Source organism: Oncorhynchus nerka, linkage group LG15 (assembly GCF_034236695.1).
Source record: "Oncorhynchus nerka isolate Pitt River linkage group LG15, Oner_Uvic_2.0, whole genome shotgun sequence".
Lineage (NCBI taxonomy): Eukaryota > Metazoa > Chordata > Actinopteri > Salmoniformes > Salmonidae > Oncorhynchus > Oncorhynchus nerka.
Window position 1 is genome coordinate 35,622,946 of NC_088410.1, and position 20,735 is coordinate 35,643,680.

Sequence of the window (20,735 nt, forward strand, 5' to 3'; positions counted from 1 at the left end):
AAATTGTAGTGCACAGGTATTTATGCTCCAGCCAGCACAGACTGTACATAAGCCAGCCACGTCATATGAGGAAAATACTGCCTACTTACAAGAATTGAAAGTGAAACTTAATTCCCATGGTTATGTACAAATAATCATATTAAATGCAGACACTCCTCTCTTCGACGGGGACGAGACGACGAAGCTTCCAAAGCCGTGTTTTTCCGCAATTGCATTTTGAAATGTTATAGAATGAGAACATTTTTCTAGCGCTTGAGGGGAGGAGAGTGCCTTGCTCTTAACATCAGCAGGCCTCAGAGAAACAGGCACAAGGCAGGGCAGACTCTTTCATTACAGCAATCGTGATGGTAATGCATTTTCAGTGGTGTGTACTCATGATTACCAAGTCACTCCAGGGTTTTTCTTTATTTTTTACTATTTTCTACATTGTAGAATAATAGTTAAGACATCAACACTATGAAATAACACATATGGAATCATGTAGTAAGCAAAAAAAAGTTGCCACCCTTTGCCTTGATGACAGCTTTGCACACTCTTGGCATTCTCTCAACCAGCTTCACAAGGTAGTCACCTGGAAGGTATTTCAATTAACAGGTGTGCCTGTTAATTTGTGGAATTTCTTTCCTTCTTAATGCATTTGAGACAATTAGTTGTGTTGTGACAAGGTAGGGGTGGTATACAGAAGATAGCCCTACACACACCAGTACCATGGAAAACCACAAATACTTTTGGTATATTTTAGTTGTCACTCTATTAAGCTAAGCATAAGTGATTTGATGATGTTGAAATGGTTGTGGAATAGTGGCGGCAGCTCCAGTTTTCTTTGTGACTTGTAGTAACTCTCCGTGGTTCTAAATCAATGGTTGTTTAGTAGTCTGAAAATGTCAGAAACATTAACTTGCTTGACCATGCTGTAGGTCATGTAACTGTTTTGTGTCATGTAAATGCTTTGTGGACTTCACCGGACAGATGTTGCTCTCCTATTTCTTGACGAAACAAAGGCGTGGTTGAATTTATTCTGCCACTGTCTTCTTATTGTGTCGGGCTCAGCCTTAGGCCTATATGTCACGGTGGCAAGGCATTTGAACTAACAGGTTATAGAGCAAACAACACAATTATCACATCATACAGGTTGTTGCACTCCATTTCGCCCTCAAAACAGCCTCAATTCTTCGGGCATGGACTCTACAAGGTGTTGAAAGCGTTCCACAGGGATGCTGGCCCATATTGACGCCAATGCTTCCCACGGCTATGTCAAGTTAGCTGGATGTCATTTGGTTGGGGACCACTCTTAATACACACGAGAAACTGTTGAGCCTGAAAAATACAGCAGCATTGCAGTTCTTGACACACTCAAACCGAGGCACCTGGCACTTACTACCATACCCCGTTCATACACAATCCATGTCTCATTTGTCTCAAGACTTAAAAATCCTTCTTTAAGATGTCTCCTCCCCTTCATCTACACTGATTGAAGTGGATTTAACAAGTGACATCAATAAGGGATCATAGTTTTCACCTGGTCAGTCTATGTCATGGAAAGAGCAGGTGTTCCTAATGTTTTAGGTGTCTCCTGACCCCTCCTGTCTCAGCCTCCAGTATTTATGCTGCAGTAGTTTATGTGTCGGGGGGCTGGGGTCAGTTTGTTATATCTGGAGTACTTCTCCTGTCCTATTCGGTGTCCTGTGTGAATCTAAGTGTGCGTTCTCTAATTCTCTCCTTCTCTCTTTCTTTCTCTCTCTCGGAGGACCTGAGCCCTAGGACCATGCCCCAGGACTACCTGACATGATGACTCCTTGCTGTCCCCAGTCCACCTGGCCATGCTGCTGCTCCAGTTTCAACTTCCACCTGACTGTGCTGCTGCTCCAGTTTCAACTGTTCTGCCTTATTATTATTCGACCATGCTGGTAATTTATGAACATTTGAACATCTTGGCCATGTTCTGTTATAATCTCCACCCGGCACAGCCAGAAGAGGACTGGCCACCCCACATAGCCTGGTTCCTCTCTAGGTTTCTTCCTAGGTTTTGGCCTTTCTAGGGAGTTTTTCCTAGCCACCGTGCTTCTACACCTGCATTGCTTGCTGTTTGGGGTTTTAGGCTGGGTTTCTGTACAACACTTTGAGATATCAGCTGATGTACGAAGGGCTATATAAATACATTTGATTTGATTTGATTTTGTACACTAAATATATATTATAATTGCCATGTCACTTTTTACCTTTTTTTTTTTTTTTAAATGTATATTTTCAAGTGTGTCAATTTTGGCTAGCCCACCTAACTAAAAAAATGGTCCAGCCCATCTGGCATCTGACAGGATTGCCAGATGGCCAATCCACCCCTGTACACCTTTATGTAAAGTTTCACTTGAATGCATGTTTCAGCTAGCTCAAACCAGTTCTCTCTTAAACTATACCCTGAGGAGGACTTATTTCAATGCTTATTTGTTTCTTCTCAGGTTACAAAGTGAAAACTAACCAGTCCACTGATAGAGCCAAGGCTACCGTAATAAACCTAAACCAAGATCGTGGGGCCAAAATACTGGACTGAGTAAAGTAGTGTGCAAGCTGCCACCACCTTTAAATGAATCGCTATGGTCCGTCAGTGGTCAAGACACAACCATGGTATGAAAAATAAAAAATAAATATATATTTTTTAATTATACAATCTTTTAAATGAATGCAGAGTTCACCTTTTGGTTAGAAATCAAGTAACAGAGTACTTGGCAAATTTTCCAGATGAGCTTCAAACATAAATTAGGGGAGAGGGCTAGTACTCCTAACACCATGTCCCTATCTAATCTCATTCCCTTGCTCCCCCTCTCTACCAATCTTCATCGCCGGCGGCCCTAAACAGCCACGAATTACATTCCTCCCACCATAAGAAATTAGTGCAGTAAAGGTGGCTCAAATGGGCAACAAGACAACATTTTCAACAATGCACCAGCTCCTCCAGTGTTCACTTGTGCTCTCGGCCAATAAACCATAGATGAGTGGAAAAATAAAACAAAACAACATATTTCTACATTTCAATGTGACCGCCAAAGACCTTGGAAGAATCATAGTATACGCTATCGACACCTGACTTGAAGTCAGTGTGCATCCATCAAATACATTTTATAAAGCCCTTTTTACATTAGGAGTTGTCACAAAGTACTTTACAGATACTCAGCCTAAAACCCCAAAGAGCAAGCAATGCACAAGCACGTACAATGGCTAGGAAAAATTCCCTAGAAGGCAGGGACCTAGGAAGAAACCTAGAAGGGAACCAGGCTCCGAGGGGTGGCCAGTCCTCTTCTGGCTGTACTGGGTGGAGGTGCAAAATGCAGCTGCGTTGTGCACCAATTTCCTGGCCTTAAAATACTAAGATGTTTTGATGACCATCCATCCAGTTGACACCTTTTAGGCCTCATCATCTTCTCTTTCTCTCCAGACGCAAAAGTTTGGATTGCTTGATGAGATCTGTGAAGACACGCAAATTGACTATTTTCTGCAACATGTTAGCCCATTGGAGATAAAAGACAAGTACTGGAAACACTAGAACACTATGAAATATCTGGGAAATCAGGCCTGGTATTCATATCAGACTTTGAAAAGGCCTTTAATAAAGTACTACTGGAATTTATATATAAATGCCTGGACTATTTAATTTAGGAGAATCTCTTATACAATGGGTTACAGTTATGTATAGTAACCCCAGGTGTAAAATAGTAAATAATGGCTACTTCTAAGAAAGTATTCAACTGTCAAGAGGAGTAAAACAAGGTTGTCCACTATCGCCATATCTATTTATTATGGAGATCTAAATGTTAGCTATTCAAATCAGATTTAACAATAATATCAAGGGGCTAGAAATCCAGGGTTTAAAATCAAAGGTGTCATTATATGCTGAACCTTCATGTTTTCTTTTAAGTTCGCAATTTGGATCGCTACATGGCCTCAGAGGATCTAGATAATTTTTCTAACCTCTCTGGATCACAACAGAATTATGATAAATGCACCATATTACTTATTGGATCGCTAAGAAATACAACTTTACATTGCTGTGTAGTTTACCAATGAAATGGTTGCTATTGCTATTTTAAAACAAACCACAGAAAGCTGGTTGCAATTTCAGTTTAATCTACCAGAAAATACAACAAATATGGCAACATTATGGTTATTTCAAATATACTAATGGTTTAAGAAAACAAAATTATTTTAAAAAAATAAGAAAACAGCATAACCTTGTAAAATATCACAAATAGGACTGGTGGAGTTGTCACACCCAACAAAATAGTTGGGACAAAACTATCGATGTACCGATTCCATGGCACATTGTTTATGAACTGATACACAAAACAACGCCAGATTCAAAACTCTTTCTTGCAAAATTCTTGCAACTAATACAATGTTAGAAATATGGAGGATTCAACCATCCCAGCTCTGCAGATTTTGCTGCGAAGAGACAGAATCATTAGATCACTTGTTTTGTTACTGTCCATGTGTAGCTTGATTTTGGTCACAGGTTCAGGAATGGCTGAAGAATTGCAACATTTATCTGGAGCTAACTCTGCAATAATTTGGGTGATTTGAAAAGTCATAGTCAATCGATAAATAATATAATAATATTCTTAGATTTTTTTGTTTGTTTTAACAATCTGTTGAAACTATGAGAATAGAAAGGTTCAGAAATTTTGTGAAACTTCACAGCTAAGTTGAAAAATATATGACAATTAGATATCAAAACTAGATAGACTTCAGAGATAGATGGGAGGGATTGAGTGTAGCTGAAGGGTGGTACACACAAAAAGCTTATTTTACTCACATTTTGCGCACAAATGTGTTTCCTCCCTGTTTGTGGGCATTTCCCCTTTGCCAAGATAATCCATCCACCTGACAGGTGTGGCATAACAAGAAGCTGTTTAAACAGCATGATCATTACATAGGTGCATCTTGTGCTGGGGACAATAAAAAGCCACTCTAAAATGCAGAGTTTTGTCACGCAACACAATGCCACCTCTGTTGTTTTAGAGAATTTGGCAGTACTTCTAACCGGCCTCACAAGCGCAGACCACGTGTATGGCGTCATGTGGGCGAGCGGTTTACTTTCGTCAATGTTGTGAACAGAGTGCCACATGGTGGCAGTTTGGTTATGGTATGGGCAGGCATAAGATAATTGTATTTAATCGACGGGAATTTGAATGCACAGAGATACTGTGACGAGATCCTGAAGCCTATTGTCGTGCCATTCATCCGCCGCCATCACCTCATGTTTCAGCATGATAACGTATGACCCCATGTCACAAGGATCTGTACACAATTCCTCGAAGCTGCACACTCACCAGACATGTCACCCATTGAACATGTTTGGAAAGCTCTGGATCGACGTGTACGACCGCGTGTTCCAGTTCCCGCCAATATCCAGCAACTTCGCACAGCCATTGAAGAGGTGCGGAGCAACATTCCACAAGCAACAGCCTGATCAATTCTATGAAACGGAAAAGTGTTGCGCTACATGTGGCAAATGGTGGTCACACCAGATACTGACTGGTTTTCTGATCCACGGCCCTACCTTTTTTTTAAGGTATCTGTGACCAACAGATGCATATCTGTATTCTCGGTCATGTGAAATCCATAAATTAGGGCCTAATGAATTTATGTCAATTGACTGATTTTCTTATATTAACTGTAACTCAGTAAAATCTTAGAAATTGTTGCATGTTGCGTTTATATGTTTGTTTAGTATAGTATGTATAAGCTGGAAGCAGACGCCTAAGTATTGTTGTCCATTAGTTTACTCCAATTAGGGAAGGGGTGGTACAGATAAGGGCAAATAATAAAGGAAAACATATTTTTTTATTAAGATATATACAGTTCAAGTCGTAGGTTTACATACACCTTGGCCAAATACATTTAAACTCAGTTTTTCACCATTTCTGACATTTAATCCTAGTAAAAAATGCCCTGTCTTAGATCAGTTAGGATCCCCACTTTATTTTAAGAATGTGAAATGTCAGAATAATAGTAGAGACAATTATTTTTCAGCTTTTATGTCTTTCATCACATTGCCAGTGGGTCATAAGTTTACATATACTCAATTAGTCTTCGGTAGCATTGTCTTTAAATTCTTTAACTTGGGTCAAACATTTCAGGTAGCCTTCCACAAGCTTCCCACAATAAGTTGTTCCATTCCTCCAGACAGAGCTGGTGTTTGGTGTGTAGGCCTCCTTGCTCGCACGCGCTTTTTCAGTTCTGCCAACAAATTTCCTATAGGATTGAGGTCAGGGCTTTGTGATGGCCACTCCAATACCTTGACTTTGTTGTTCTTAAGCCATTTTGCCACAACTTTGGAAGTATGATTGGGGTCATTGTCCATTTGGAAGACCCATTTGTGACCAAGCTTTAACTGATGTCTTGAGATTTTGCTTCAATATATCCACATAATTTTCCTTCTCATGATGCCATCTATTTTGTGAAGTGCACCTGTCCCTCCTGTAGCAAAGCACCCCCACAACATGATGCTGCCACCCCCGTGCTTCACGGTTGGGATGGTGTTCTTCACCTTGCAAAAACGAGTTAATGACTCCAACCTAAGTGTATGCAAACCTCCGACTTCAACTGTAGTACCAATCAAAAGTTGACACACCTACTCATTCAAGGGGTTTTCTTAATTTTTTACATTGTAGAATAATAGTGAAGACATCAAAACTATGAAATAACACACATGGAATCATGTTAAACAAATCCAAATACATTTTACAAAGTAGCCACCCTTTGCCTTGAGGACCGCCACAGGAAAGGAAGACCCAGAGTTACCTCTGCAATCTCAGGATAAGTTCATAAGCCCAGCCTCAGAAATTGGCAATTAACTGCACCTCACAGAGTTAAAGTAACAGACACATCTCAACATCAACTGTTCAGAGTAGACTGCGTGAATCAGGCCTTCGTGGTCGAATTGCTGCAAAGAAACCACTACTAAAACGACACCAATAAGAAGAAGAGACTTGCTTGGGCCAGGAAACACAAGCAATGGACATTAGACCGGTGAAAATCTGTCCTTTGTTATGATGAGTCCAAAATTGAGATTTTTGGTTCCAACTGCCGCGTCTTTGTGAGACACAGAGTAGGTGAACGGATGATCTCCTCATGTGTGGTTCCCTCCGTGAAGCAAGAAGGAGGAGGTGGGGATGCTTTACTGGTGACACTGTCAGTGATTTATTTAGAATTCAAAGTACACTTAACCAACATGGCTACCACAGCATTCTGCAGCAATACGCCATCACATCTGGTTTGCGCTTAGTGGGACTATGATTTGTTTTTCAACAGGACAATGACCCAAAACACACCTCCAGGCTGTGTAAGGACTATTTGACCAAGAAGGAGAGTGATGGAGTGCTGCATCAGATGACCTGGCCTCCACAATCACCCAACCTCAACCCAATTGAGATGGTTTGGGATGAGTTGGACCGCAGAGTGAACGAAAAGCAGCCGTCAATTGCTCAGCATATGTGGGAACTCATTCAAGACTGTTGGAAAAGCATTCTTCGTGAAGCTGGTTTAGTGAATGCCAACAGTGGGCAAAGCTGTCATCAAGGCAAAGGTTGGCTACTTTGAAGAATCTCAAATATAAAATATATTTTGGTTTAACACTTTTTTGGTTACTACATGATTCCATGTGTTATTTCATAGTTTTGATGTCTTCAATATTATTCTACAATGTAGAAAATAGTAAAAATAAAGAAAAACCCTGGAATGAGTAGGTGTTTCCAAACGTTTGACTGGTGCTGTATATATTTACAAAAAATATATACTGAACAAAAATATGGCTGCGCCCCTGCCCAGTCGTGAAATCCATAGATTATGGCCTAATGAATGCATTTCAAGTTACTGATTTCCTTCCATTAACTTTAACTCATTAAAATCTTTGAAATTGTTGCGTTTATATATTTGTGTTCAGTATATATGGGGGATTGGAAATGATGCAGACAAATGTGTCATCATCATACCCAGTCCATTTCCTCATTGCGTTCCTCTTCCTGGCAGCAGGAAGTTCTTGATCAATCTGTTTTAACAGAAAAAAACATTTCATGTCCTGTCCATTCCACCCTGTGTGTGTATACACACTTCTGGTGACTGCCCATACCCAGTCCATCTCCTCTCCCTCACCACAGGTGTAGATGTTGGAATTTTGCGATGAGATCGATAAGGTCATGCATGAAAAAGATGGCCAAGACCAGCCTTTATACTAGCTGATTTACAAATATGTCTGTACTGTCTCTTTCATGTTGTATTGAATGCTAGGGTAACAACCAGGGACCATGCTATTTTGAATGACTAGTCTGGGTGATTTTAATGTAGTTGTTGAATAGGCTAGGGTCAGTTGATACGGTGAAGAGGTGTATCATGACCTAGTCTGTAATTTACCCTGTTCCTCTTCTCCATTGTCCCTGGGAAAGTGTTGTCTCTTCTCATAATCCTGGGGACATGGTTTCTCAAATTAATTGGTTGTAGACTTTTGGCCCAAATGTTTTGATGCATGAAGTTATCCTGTCATTAACATTAAATGACTGATTATGACTGTCTGACATAAAAGCACCATCATCTTTGTGTGAAAATTAATGAAAGTATACTTGACAGAAGATTACTTATCTGACAGTGGCACTCGAGCCGGTCGGTCGTATGTGGCATTTCAGCCGGTCAGTGTCATTTCAATCCCTATCGCGTAAATTCAGTGTTACATCAAATTTAAAAGCATTGTTCCCGTGTTGGCGTAGACTGCATTTATGGTAAATGCTGCAGATGCCATCACAATAGGAAATTACTCTATTTGTAACACTTCAGCGATACAGATTGACTAGAACCTTGAGTATTATTCACATAACACTTCCTGTATTTTCGTTTTGAACCGTTAATTTTACATCTGCTAGCTGTCTCAGATTACCATAGCACGCTTTCCTCTAGGTCTAGTCAATTGGAGCTTCTTGGTGTTTCTGTAATGAAGCTGGCTGCAATAGAGGAGAAAAATAATCTATAATCAGTTTAAGGAATAAATGCAGCTCTCCTTTATGGTCCTGCATGTCATGCCACTCCTGGTGGTTAGGAACCAGAAAAGCACCACCTTTAGATAGACTGAGCCCAAAATATCTTCCTGTTTGCAAAATGTATCAACCTATTTAGCACCTCACCATAGATAAATACAAACCACGTTTGACATTTATGGAGCCAAAATCAACTTTGAGTTTCTAAAGTCAAAAGCAGATTGAAGCAATGTTTAAAATTTACAGATTTTCTTGCCCTCATGAACTCCACATAAATGTACAGTTCTATATACCAAGATGTATGGTTACTTCATAGTTTGTTACTTTAATAATGACAAATGTGAGAAAAAGCAACAAACAGCTAACAAAATGGTAGCCACCCACGTCATATCAGGGAAATGGTACACGTTAACCATAATCAAAACTGAAACTTGTTTTAGTTACATGCTGACCACCCCGCGTTGCAAAATAAATTGACATGCATGTTACTCAATCATTGCGCCAACGAGCGTCTTCGTTGCCAAACGTTAAAATAGAAATCCGTTCTATTAGTGACGCTGAACACGATGTAAGTCCTACCTCTCCCATCTCCTCATTGGTTTATAGAAGCAGAAATCCACGTGCCACCTCATTGGTTATATCCACGTGGGTGATTGAAAGATGACCTGAGGTCAGTTGGTCAGTCAGCTGTGGTAATACACCTTATGAAAGTTAGATGCCAATTGCCATATAAAGTCCAAAGAAAAAGAAGCCTGGAAGGAGGAGAGATGACTAGAAATGAGTCAGTTGACCGTTTTATCTGTGGATTAATTGTCAGAGTAGAGGACCTTGTGCATTTCAGGTAAAACAACCCAGGACAAATTAGCTAGCAACAGAAAGCCATCTACCTAAATTGCCATAAATGTTTAATGCTTTTTGACCTGTCGCCAAATTAAAATAATTTGTTCAGAGTTTGTTTGTATACTTCAACCTGCATATCGTGATTGCGTTTGGTGTGGGGGGACAAAATCAATTTGAGGACGCGGTTTGGGCATGATATTATTAGGCCTAAATAATGTCAACTCAAAGATGGTGATTTTATGCATGTTTAACTTCAGTGTTTTGAATACGGATATCCGATTTATTCATTTAACAGGTGATGGACTTTTAGTGGTGGAAGTGCAGTGTGTTTTAATCCATATGAAGCTTTAACAGTATAGTGACTTAGTTACTAATTTGTCATCTTTTCTCCTGGTGGATCACAAAGATTAAGGATTTGAAAGAATATCCCATATAATAGATGATCACTATGGGACAAAAGAAACTGAGGGAACTGTCTTCACAGTTTTAATAAGGATTTCTAAATGAGTTGTACACAGCATAGACATACAGTCACCTCTGAATGTCATAATGGATTTTTTTTTCTCTTGATCATCTCCTGGATGAAAAGTGAGGAAATTGACCGTTGCTTTTTATTTTCACTTTATTAACAAAAATCCTGAATTGCCACAGTTACTTTGATTGGAAAATAATTGGAAAGGGAACAGGCTTTTGAACCTTGAGGGAGAAGTCTACCACTGGGCAGCCCTGGGTGATGCAGCCCAGAGAGATGATGTCCACATGGGGGGAGAGATACTGGGGCAGGGAGTCTGGGGTCACCCCTCCACTGGCCTCGATTAGCACAGAAGGGAACTCCTCCTTCAGAAGCTTGGCTGCCGCATGGAGTTCCTGAGAGAGAGGAAGGGACAGAGGAATCGAGGATGGAAGAAACGAGTGCGGGAAGAGACCGTGAAGGAAAGAGATTGAACGAAATGTACAGCACTGGAGGAAGAAGAATATTACATTGATAGTCCAATGTACATGAATGTCCAACGGAATCATGTCTTCTGCTTTATCACAAGCCCTCCAGTACATCTCTACCTCTTCTACTTTACTTCCCTGATGCCTTTGGGAAGTCCATCAGTCTCACCTGTGGCTTAAAGTTGTCCAGCATGACGATGTCGGCGCCTGCCGTGGCCGCCTCACTGCCCTCCTCCCGGCTGCCGCACTCCACCTCAATCTTACTGCTGAAGCCACACACCGAGCGGGCGTCCCTCACCGCCTGGAAGACCCACAGGTAGGAATTACATCAAATCAGTTCTCTATCAGAATACAACATTAATTTATATTCAAAATGCACAGACTGAAAACTTCAGCTCTCATATTAGAAAAAGGACAGATCTAATGGTACATCTTGGAATATGAAAGACGTACATGTATTCTTGCCCTCTGATTTTCATGCATTTCAGAGGAATCGACAACCACAACATAGTATAGGTTGATGTCAAATGTACAGTTTGAGACATCCACCCTTGCCTACCTGTGTGATACTCCCTGATGCCCATATATGATTGTCTTTCAGCATCACCATCCCACTCAGGTCCTGTCTGTGTATGGACACGCCGCCCACCAGCATGGCATACTTCTCCACCAGCCGGAACCCAGGGGTGGTTTTACGCGTGCCAGCCACATGGCCATGCCAGCCTGCCTCCCTGGCGATGCTCTGTAGCTGGGAGCAGCGGGTGGCTATCCCCGAGGCCCGGGCCAGGCAGTTGAGGGCCGGTCTCTCCCCGAGGAGGATACACCTTGCTGGGCCTCTGACCACAGCAGTCTGGGTCACCGCATTTGGACCTGGTGGAGGTGAGGTCAAAGAAGAGTTTACCTAAAAACACGTGAGTGATCTGTATCTAAAATGGTTAGATGGTCATCAGTTGGAATCTATTCCAATGGAATTTTGTGAATGCCAAACTCAAAGCTTGTTTCCACAATACCTTCTCCAAATGAATTTGGCAGTGTGATCAGAGTTGGTGTATTGTCATCACATTTGTGAGGCATCTCATAAACCTCCAGCATGCTTTTGACCAGGTTCATAGTTGGTCTCTTACCGAGCTGTGCTCCCTCTTTGTGTGCCCATTCCACAGTGCAGCTGAGCTCAGTGAAGACTGCAGTGAAGAAAGGCCTGCCTGCCAGCATGCTGCACGGCGTTTTACACAACAACCTGGCCTCGACCTCATGTGACCCCACACACAGCCCTGCAGGGTCAAAGTTTGGTGTGTCCTCTGCCAGCCACTCCCGTGCCAGCCGGGTCAGTGTGTGGGGAGGGAGCGTGTTTGACAGGTCATACTGAGGAGTCGTCATCTTGAGAGGGGAGGTAAAACGTGATGCCGGAAAGTTGTTCTGTTAAGAATGGAGAGAGGGGTTAGTTCCAGTGCTTTAAATCTGGCTATCCACTGATAGTTAAGTTTGTAGTTTAAATTGTACCCTACAAAATGTCCTGAGTTCTGGTATGAATGAATCCCTGCTCTCAATGTGCTTTTTTGACCTCAAGCTTTGTAACAGTGTCAGTCTTCAGGTTAAGATTCACCACAAACAAAGAACGCTGGTGTGGTGACCTCAAGGGGGCCAATGAGTTAGAAATGGCAGAGACGATTTCTGATCCCAGTCTGCTCCTGCGGGTTTGGTAATTTACATTTACATTTAAGTCATTTAGCAGACGCTCTTATCCAGAGCGACTTACAAATTGGTGCGTTCACCTTAAGACATCCAGTGGAACAGCCACTTTACAATAGTGCATCTAAATCTTTTAAGGGGGGTGAGAAGGATTACTTTATCCTATCCTAGGTATTCCTGAAAGAGGTGGGGTTTCAGGTGTCTCCGGAAGGTGGTGATTGACTCCGCTGTCCTGGCGTCGTGAGGGAGTTTGTTCCACCATTGGGGGCCAGAGCAGCGAACAGTTTTGACTGGGCTGCGCGGGAACTGTACTTCCTCAGTGGTAGGGAGGCGAGCAGGCCAGAGGTGGATGAACGCAGTGCCCTTGTTTGGGTGTAGGGCCTGATCAGAGCCTGGAGGTACTGAGGTGCCGTTCCCCTCACAGCTCCGTAGGCAAGCACCATGGTCTTGTAGCGGATGCGAGCTTCAACTGGAAGCCAGTGGGGAGAGCGGAGGAGCGGGGTGACGTGAGAGAACTTGGGAAGGTTGAACACCAGACGGGCTGCGGCGTTCTGGATGAGTTGTAGGGGTTTAATGGCACAGGCAGGGAGCCCAGCCAACAGCGAGTTGCAGTAATCCAGACGGGAGATGACAAGTGCCTGGATTAGGACCTGCGCTGCTTCCTGTGTGAGGCAGGGTCGTACTCTGCGGATGTTGTAGAGCATGAACCTACAAGAACGGGCCACCGCCTTGATGTTAGTTGAGAACGACAGGGTGTTGTCCAGGATCACGCCAAGGTTCTTAGCGCTCTGAGAGGAGGACACAATGGAGTTGTCAACCGTGATGGCGAGATCATGGAACGGGCAGTCCTTCCCCGGGAGGAAGAGCAGCTCCGTCTTGCCGAGGTTCAGCTTGAGGTGGTGATCCGTCATCCACACTGATATGTCTGCCAGACATGCAGAGATGCGATTCGCCATCTGGTCATCAGAAGGGGGAAAGGAGAAGATTAATTGTGTGTCGTCTGCATAGCAATGATAGGAGAGACCATGTGAGGTTATGACAGAGCCAAGTGACTTGGTGTATAGCGAGAATAGGAGAGGGCCTAGAACAGAGCCCTGGGGGACGCCAGTGGTGAGAGCGCGTGGTGAGGAGACAGATTCTCGCCACGCCACCTGGTAGGAGCGACCTGTCAGGTAGGACGCAATCCAAGCGTGGGCCGCGCCGGAGATGCCCAACTCGGAGAGGGTGGAGAGGAGGATCTAATATAATAATAATAATAATAGTAATATAACTGGAGTACAAGTAACGAGTGCAGATTGCAAAGAGCGCTCTGTAAGCCACACCCTAGTGGGCGGAGCAAGGCATGTTGTTCGTGCACTTGGACACATTGTAGTAAGGATATATCATACGGAGATAGAATCTAATTTTACAATGGGTCTGCGGTGGTTCTGTGTAGTTATGCGAATATATATATATATATATATATATTCGCATTAGTCAAGTACATTGCAGTCAATTTTATCTATGACCTAATAAGTAAGATCTTAGGGATGCGCTCACTAAACCCTCTTTTCTATTTCTCTGTATCTCCCAGGACAACGGCTGAGGGCACTCTGGCCGACACATGGACGTTGCTAATAATTGAATGACAATTCAGCCCAGTGGATCTTTATATTCTACAGATTCTGAATAGTCATGTAACAATTGGAAGTGTTTTTGTTGCCATGTAGGCCTAGTATTTAGTCTTTGTTGGGGTTAATCAAGGGGACTGTAATTCCTTAGGTGGTGGTAGCTGAAGATGTGTTAGCTCCCAGGTGATGAGGCAATGAGTGAGAGACTCTGGACACAGACATGTACACTGTGTTCAACACAAAGTGTCAATAAAATAGATACTTGTAGTATTTATGAATTCTGATACTTTAAGTCAACTGTGATTCCACGGTCTAGCATCTGTGCAGTCCCATGTGGCTCACTTGCAGCGTTGTGGATCTGATTGTCATGGGTGGACCAGTATGAAAAGGTATGCACTCACTACGTCGTTCCCATAGCTCCCCCCAACAGACTGGGTAAAGGGGTCAAGCATGCTTCGGTTCGGCTTGCTCCTAGCTGCACAGAACGTGTGTGATTGCATACTCCCTTAAAAGCTTGAAAAACAAGAAAAAAAAACCTGCAAGAGTACTGTTTGTCCATTTTGAGATGCCGTAGCCAGTATACACTTCCTCAGAATTAATCTAAAATAACTCAAAATCGGTCAGATTCAGTCAAAAAAAGTCACAATTTTGCATGTAACTAATATGCTTGGTGCAGTATTTCTCAATGAAAAATGCATTGTTGAATGACAGACTGTGAATAATCCTTATTGTTGACCTATCACCGATAAAGGGGCGTAGACGTCGGTGAGGGTTTTCAGCTGTTCGGGCACACAAAACCGATGTCCAAAACAAACGTCACAAAATGCCATCATAATATACGCACAAACTCTTCCGGCTGGGAAGCATGTGGACGCCTTAAGGCACATCGCTGATATCAAGAGATCTCAACCTTTAGTCACACTTCCAGTTCACAATTTCAGTTTACATAGTCTTTATTTTACTTGCTCTACAACAGAGAACAAAATGTCAAAATCAGACTGTACAAAACATACAATGAAATCACAATGGGTCTTTTATGTTGTGAAAAAGTACAGTGTGTCTATAACAAGGGTCAATTTACAATAATGTGAATTTCATGTCAACCAGGTCTGTTTTGTGAACAAGCAATTTATTCCGAGCACTGGTGGTCATTAGATAATCCAAAGAATTGTTAAACAGCGCCCCCTGAGGCAGAACATTTTCTATTGAGAAGTGTTTGGGACTTGTTTCCGTTTGCTACTCAAAAGACAAAATTAACTGCAATACATATGTTCTGAAATATTAGATTAACTAAACAGAACCACCGCAGACCTATCTCAGTAATACAATGTGTCCCAGTGTAAAATCAACATGCCTAGCTCTGCCCACTGGGGCGTGGTTTACAGAGGACTCTTGGCAATGGCAGTGTTCGATTAACGATTAAACTGAAGCGAGGTGCACCAGTCTATGGCCTGCGCGGTGAAAAAAAAGTGGTGAGGGAGGAGCGCTCTTCTCAAATCGAATCGTAATCTGCGCTGTTCTGGTCATGTCAACAAGGCAGCATGGTCTATCGTTCAGAAATATACATCTCTTTTACATAAAAGGCAGATAAAGCGTTTATCAAAAGCAATAACTTTTGCACGTGAAAACCCAGAATCCTAATCATTACAGGGCTGCCAACATTTGAACAAAGTTTGGAATGAGATTTGCCATTTGAATTTCATTGCCACAACCCCTAGATGGGGGTTGGTACTCTTGATGTGGTTCTCTGCACTCTCAATGTGCTTTTTTGACGCGTTGTGTTTAAGTGTCCTTCAGGTGAGGATTCCCCACCACAAACGAAGAAAGCTTGCCTGCAAGTTGTGGTTCGGACTTGCAAAACATAACATTTCCTTCAAAATGCAACCACGGGAAAGCTTTGTATTTGTATTGTTTCCCACCGGCAGTGGTTGGCGAAACGGGGGCAAAGCCGGTGGCAGTGTTAAGGCTACTGCTAGCCGAATCTTCATCTTGTGTTGCTGGTGGCTCGGCAAAATCAATAGACAAAATCACTGGCCTCCTCCGGACCCTGTTGACCTTGTCGCCTAAAATGTAATTGGATGCTCTTCATTCTCCTTTACAGTCACGAGCCAAAACGGGCGCACCGTAGCTACTCGTTTCAAAGGCTCGCGGTTCCAGCTTAGGCTATGATTGGCGCGTTCAGATACGCAACATTTAACTCGTCTACTATTGGCTTGTTGAGCTGTTCGTACTGTTTATTAAATGGTCTTCAAGCTTATATCACAGAACAATGACATATCTTACCGGATGTATCAATATGAAGCATCCGCTTTGCGTTTCCATTCAGAGGAAGCCCAGTGGGAGAAGATGGAACGAGATGGATTTGTTTTAACCGAAATTCTGCAAACTTTCATCGATTAAACATTTTTTATTTGATTTATTTCACCTTTATTTAACCAGGTAGGCAAGTTGATAACAAGTTCTCATTTACAATTGCGACCTGGCCAAGATAAAGCAAAGCAGTTCGACAGATACAACGACACAGAGTTACACATGGAGTAAAACAAACATACAGTCAATAATACAGTATAAACAAGTCTATATACGATGTGAGCAAATGAGGTGAGAAGGGAGGTAAAGGCAAAAAAGGCCATGGTGGCAAAGTAAATACAATATAGCAAGTAAAACACTGGAATGGTAGTTTTGCAATGGAAGAATGTGCAAAGTAGAAATAAAAATAATGGGGTGCAAAGGAGCAAAATAAATAAATAAATAAAATACAGTTGGGAAAGAGGTAGTTGTTTGGGCTAAATTATAGGTGGGCTATGTACAGGTGCAGTAATCTGTGAGCTGCTCTGACAGTTGGTGCTTAAAGCTAGTGAGGGAAATAAGTGTTTCCAGTTTCAGAGATTTTTGTAGTTCGTTCCAGTCATTGGCAGCAGAGAACTGGAAGGAGAGGCGGCCAAAGAAAGAATTGGTTTTGGGGGTGACTAGAGAGATATACCTGCTGGAGCGTGTGCTACAGGTGGGTGCTGCTATGGTGCCCAGCGAGCTGAGATAAGGGGGGACTTTACCTAGCAGGGTCTTGTAGATGACCTGGAGCCAGTGGGTTTGGCGACGAGTATGAAGCGAGGGCCAGCCAACGAGAGCGTACAGGTCGCAATGGTGGGTAGTATATGGGGCTTTGGTGACAAAACGGATTGCACTGTGATAGACTGCATCCAATTTGTTGAGTAGGGTATTGGAGGTTATTTTGTAAATGACATCGCCAAAGTCGAGGATTGGTAGGATGGTCAGTTTTACAAGGGTATGTTTGGCAGCATGAGTGAAGGATGCTTTGTTGCGAAATAGGAAGCCAATTCTAGATTTAACTTTGGATTGGAGATGTTTGATATGGGTCTGGAAGGAGAGTTTACAGTCTAACCAGACACCTAAGTATTTGTAGTTGTCCACGTATTCTAAGTCAGAGCCGTCCAGAGTAGTGATGTTGGACAGGCGGGTAGGTGCAGGTAGCGATCGGTTGAAGAGCATGCATTTAGTTTTACTTGTATTTAAGAGCAATTGGAGGCCACGGAAGGAGAGTTGTATGGCATTGAAGCTTGCCTGGAGGGTTGTAAACACAGTGTCAAAGAAGGGCCAGAAGTATACAGAATGTGTCGTCTGCGTAGAGGTGGATCAGAGACTCACCAGCAGCAAGAGCGACCTCATTGATGTATACAGAGAAGAGAGTCGGTCCAAGAATTGAACCCTGTGGCACCCCCATAGAGACTGCCAGAGGTCCGGACAGCAGACCATCCGATTTGACACACCGAACTCTATCAGAGAAGTAGTTGGTGAACCAGGCGAGGCAATCATTTGAGAAACTAAGGCTGTCGAGTCTGCCGATGATTGACAGAGTCGAAAACCTTGGCCAGATCAATGAATACGGCTGCACAGTAATGTTTCTTATCGATGGCGGTTAAGATATCGTTTAGGACCTTGAGCGTGGCTGAGGTGCACCCATGACCAGCTCTGAAAACAGATTGCATAGCAGAGAAGGTATGGTGAGATTCGAAATGGTCGGTAATCTGTTTGTTGACTTGGCTTTCGAAGACCTTAGAAAGGCATGGTAGGATAGATTTAGGTCTGTAGCAGTTTGGGTCATGAGTGTCCCCCCCCTTTGAAGAGGGGGATGACCGCAGCTGCTTTCCAATCTTTGGGAATCTCAGACGACACGAAAGAGAAGTTGAACAGGCTAGTAATAGGGGTGGCAACAATTTCGGCAGATCATTTTTAGAAAGAAAGGGTCCAGATTGTCTAGCCCGGCTGATTTGTAGGGGTCCAGATTTTGCAGCTCTTTCAGAACATCAGCTGAACGGATTTGGGAGAAGGAGAAATGGGGAAGGCTTGGGCGAGTTGCTGTTGGGGGTGCAGTGCTGTTGACCGGGGTAGAAGTAGCCAGGCGGAAAGCATGGCCAGCCGTAGAAAAATGCTTATTGAAATTCTCAATTATGGTGGATTTATCAGTGGTGACAGTGTTTCCTATCTTCAGTGCAGTGGGCAGCTGGGAGGAGGTGTTCTTATTCTCCATGGACTTTACAGTGTCCCAGAACTTTTTTGAGTTAGTGTTGCAGGAAGCAAATTTCTGCTTGAAAAAGCTTGAGCTTCAAAATTTGATCTCAATATAGTTCGGTTCACAAAACTAAACATCTGTTATGAACAGAGTGGACTAAGTTTTGTAGACTTTACCCTTTGCCAAAGGTTTTTATTTAAAGTGCGTCGTTTAGGAGTGCAAAGGCGAATTTAATTGCACAGCGCTCTTCAGAATAGGCAATATGCAAATATGCTAGAATGCATCAATAGGTACTCACTAGCTCGTGCTTGCTTGACACGTCATTGCTTTACTGCCAAAATACTTAATTGTTCCCATTTGAAAAGACAGGCTGTGGTCTATCTTGGTTTAGTTAAAAAATCTTTGATTATCAAATTAATTTAAACGTCCTTTAAGATATGTACATTTATTTACTTCTACCTGAGCGTTTTCTCCCCTTCATATTTTAAAACATTCATAAAAGGAATTGGTTAAAGGTAAATTAACCCATGAACACATTTAACATTTCTTAAAAATGACCCAATTTTCATCAATTTTATTATATTTGATTATATAAGCTGAAAGCCCATTCAAAAACAGTACTGGACTTAGACCAGGAAGTAGGCGGGTATGTGCTCATGACCTTTCAGTTCGCACACATTTTGTTGCATATGCGAGTAAAATGGTTGCACTGTAGAGCCCTGCAAGTGTCAAAATATGAAGTGTTAAGCATTTGCATAATGGATCAGCAGGGGCAATAAGAACATGGAAAAGTCTAGTGGTGCATTCAAAGCTAGTGGGAACTAGGAACGCCAAAATGTCCGACTTGCTAACTGGTTGCACATACTGGCTGTTTTGTCCCGCCTACTTCCTGGTCCAAGTCCTGTATAACAACCCCCAGTTAGTAAGTCGGAAATGTCCGTTTCCAAGATCAGACTAATACGTGTAGGTTAAAGGTTAGGTTACTCTTAGCTATTTTACACAGTTCAATACAGCCAAGGGTGCCTCCATCCAACGAAATTACACTTCCCGAGTTAAGCTTACACAAGTGTTCGCAGTTGTGTAAAGTACTTAAGTAAAAATACTTTAAAGTACTACTTCAGTAGGTTAAGTATCTGTACTTTACTATTTATATTTTTGACAACTTTTAGAAAATGTACTTACATTTTCCCCAGACACCCAAAAGTACATTTTGAATGCTTAGCAGGACAGGAAAACTGTCCAATTCACACACTTAAAGAGAACATCCCTGGTCATCGACTGCCTCTGATCTGACAGAGTCACTAAACACAAATGCTTTGTTTGTAAATGATATGAGTGTTGAAGTGTGCCCCTGGCTATCCATTTTTTTTAAAAATGGTGCTGTCTGGTTTGCTTAATAAGGAATTTTCAATAATTTATACTTTTGATACTTAAGTATACTTAAAAACCAAATACTTTTACTGAAGTAGTATTTTACTGGGTGACTTTCACTTTTGAGTAATTTTCTATTAAAAAAGGTATCTTTACTTTTACTCAAGTACAAGAATGGAGTACTTTTTCCACAACTGGGTGTTCGGAGCAACTGGGTGTTCCTAGTCTTCGGTCTGTTTTCGTAAACAAGCCCTGTAACATTGAGATATGGCCATGTGGGAACATTAACCCTATCAAGGTGTGTATCAATTTAACCTTTAATATATATATATATTTCACTGATATGAAAGATAAGGTCCTTATAATTCCAAAACAGTACCAAAAGCGATGCATGTTAAGGTTCAGACCGAGCATCTTGGATCTTAAATCCCCGCCCCATGATCAAGAGTTAGGTTATTCTGAACCACAGCGGTTTGCATCCTATTGCACCTGTTGCATCCTCAAATGGCAGCTATGATGTACTTATCAACTGAAGACTATTTTAGAGACTTGCAAAAATGATTTTGATAAAAAGTATTGTACAGTAAAAAGTCATTTGGTCTGCAGAGATTATCCATTGTAATACCATTTGGGCCACAGCAATGGTTGTGTATAACAGTGGTTCGCAAACCTTGGAGTTATTGTATCTCCAATCTCATTTAACTCCGATCCAAAATACCCCCTTATGTGCAAGTTCTT

General features: G+C 42.2%; 1 protein-coding gene and 1 long non-coding RNA gene across 2 annotated transcripts; one reads left to right on the forward strand and one right to left on the reverse strand.

The window, feature by feature from the left end:
• Positions 1-10,330: 10,330 nt before the first annotated feature.
• Positions 10,331-12,173, reverse strand: LOC115142574 (nicotinate-nucleotide pyrophosphorylase [carboxylating]-like). The gene is made up of 4 exons (XM_029682133.2): positions 11,921-12,173; positions 11,356-11,666; positions 10,966-11,097; positions 10,331-10,724 (listed from the first exon to the last, which is right to left on the reverse strand). Exons 1-4 carry the CDS (start codon positions 12,171-12,173, stop codon positions 10,509-10,511), a joined length of 912 nt encoding a protein of 303 aa, XP_029537993.1. The 3' UTR covers positions 10,331-10,508.
• LOC115142575 (uncharacterized) lies at positions 12,098-14,365 on the forward strand. Its single transcript, XR_003865524.2, has 2 exons — positions 12,098-12,186; positions 14,059-14,365. It is a non-coding gene; the product is annotated as an uncharacterized LOC115142575 (long non-coding RNA).
• The last annotated feature ends 6,370 nt before the right edge of the window (positions 14,366-20,735 follow it).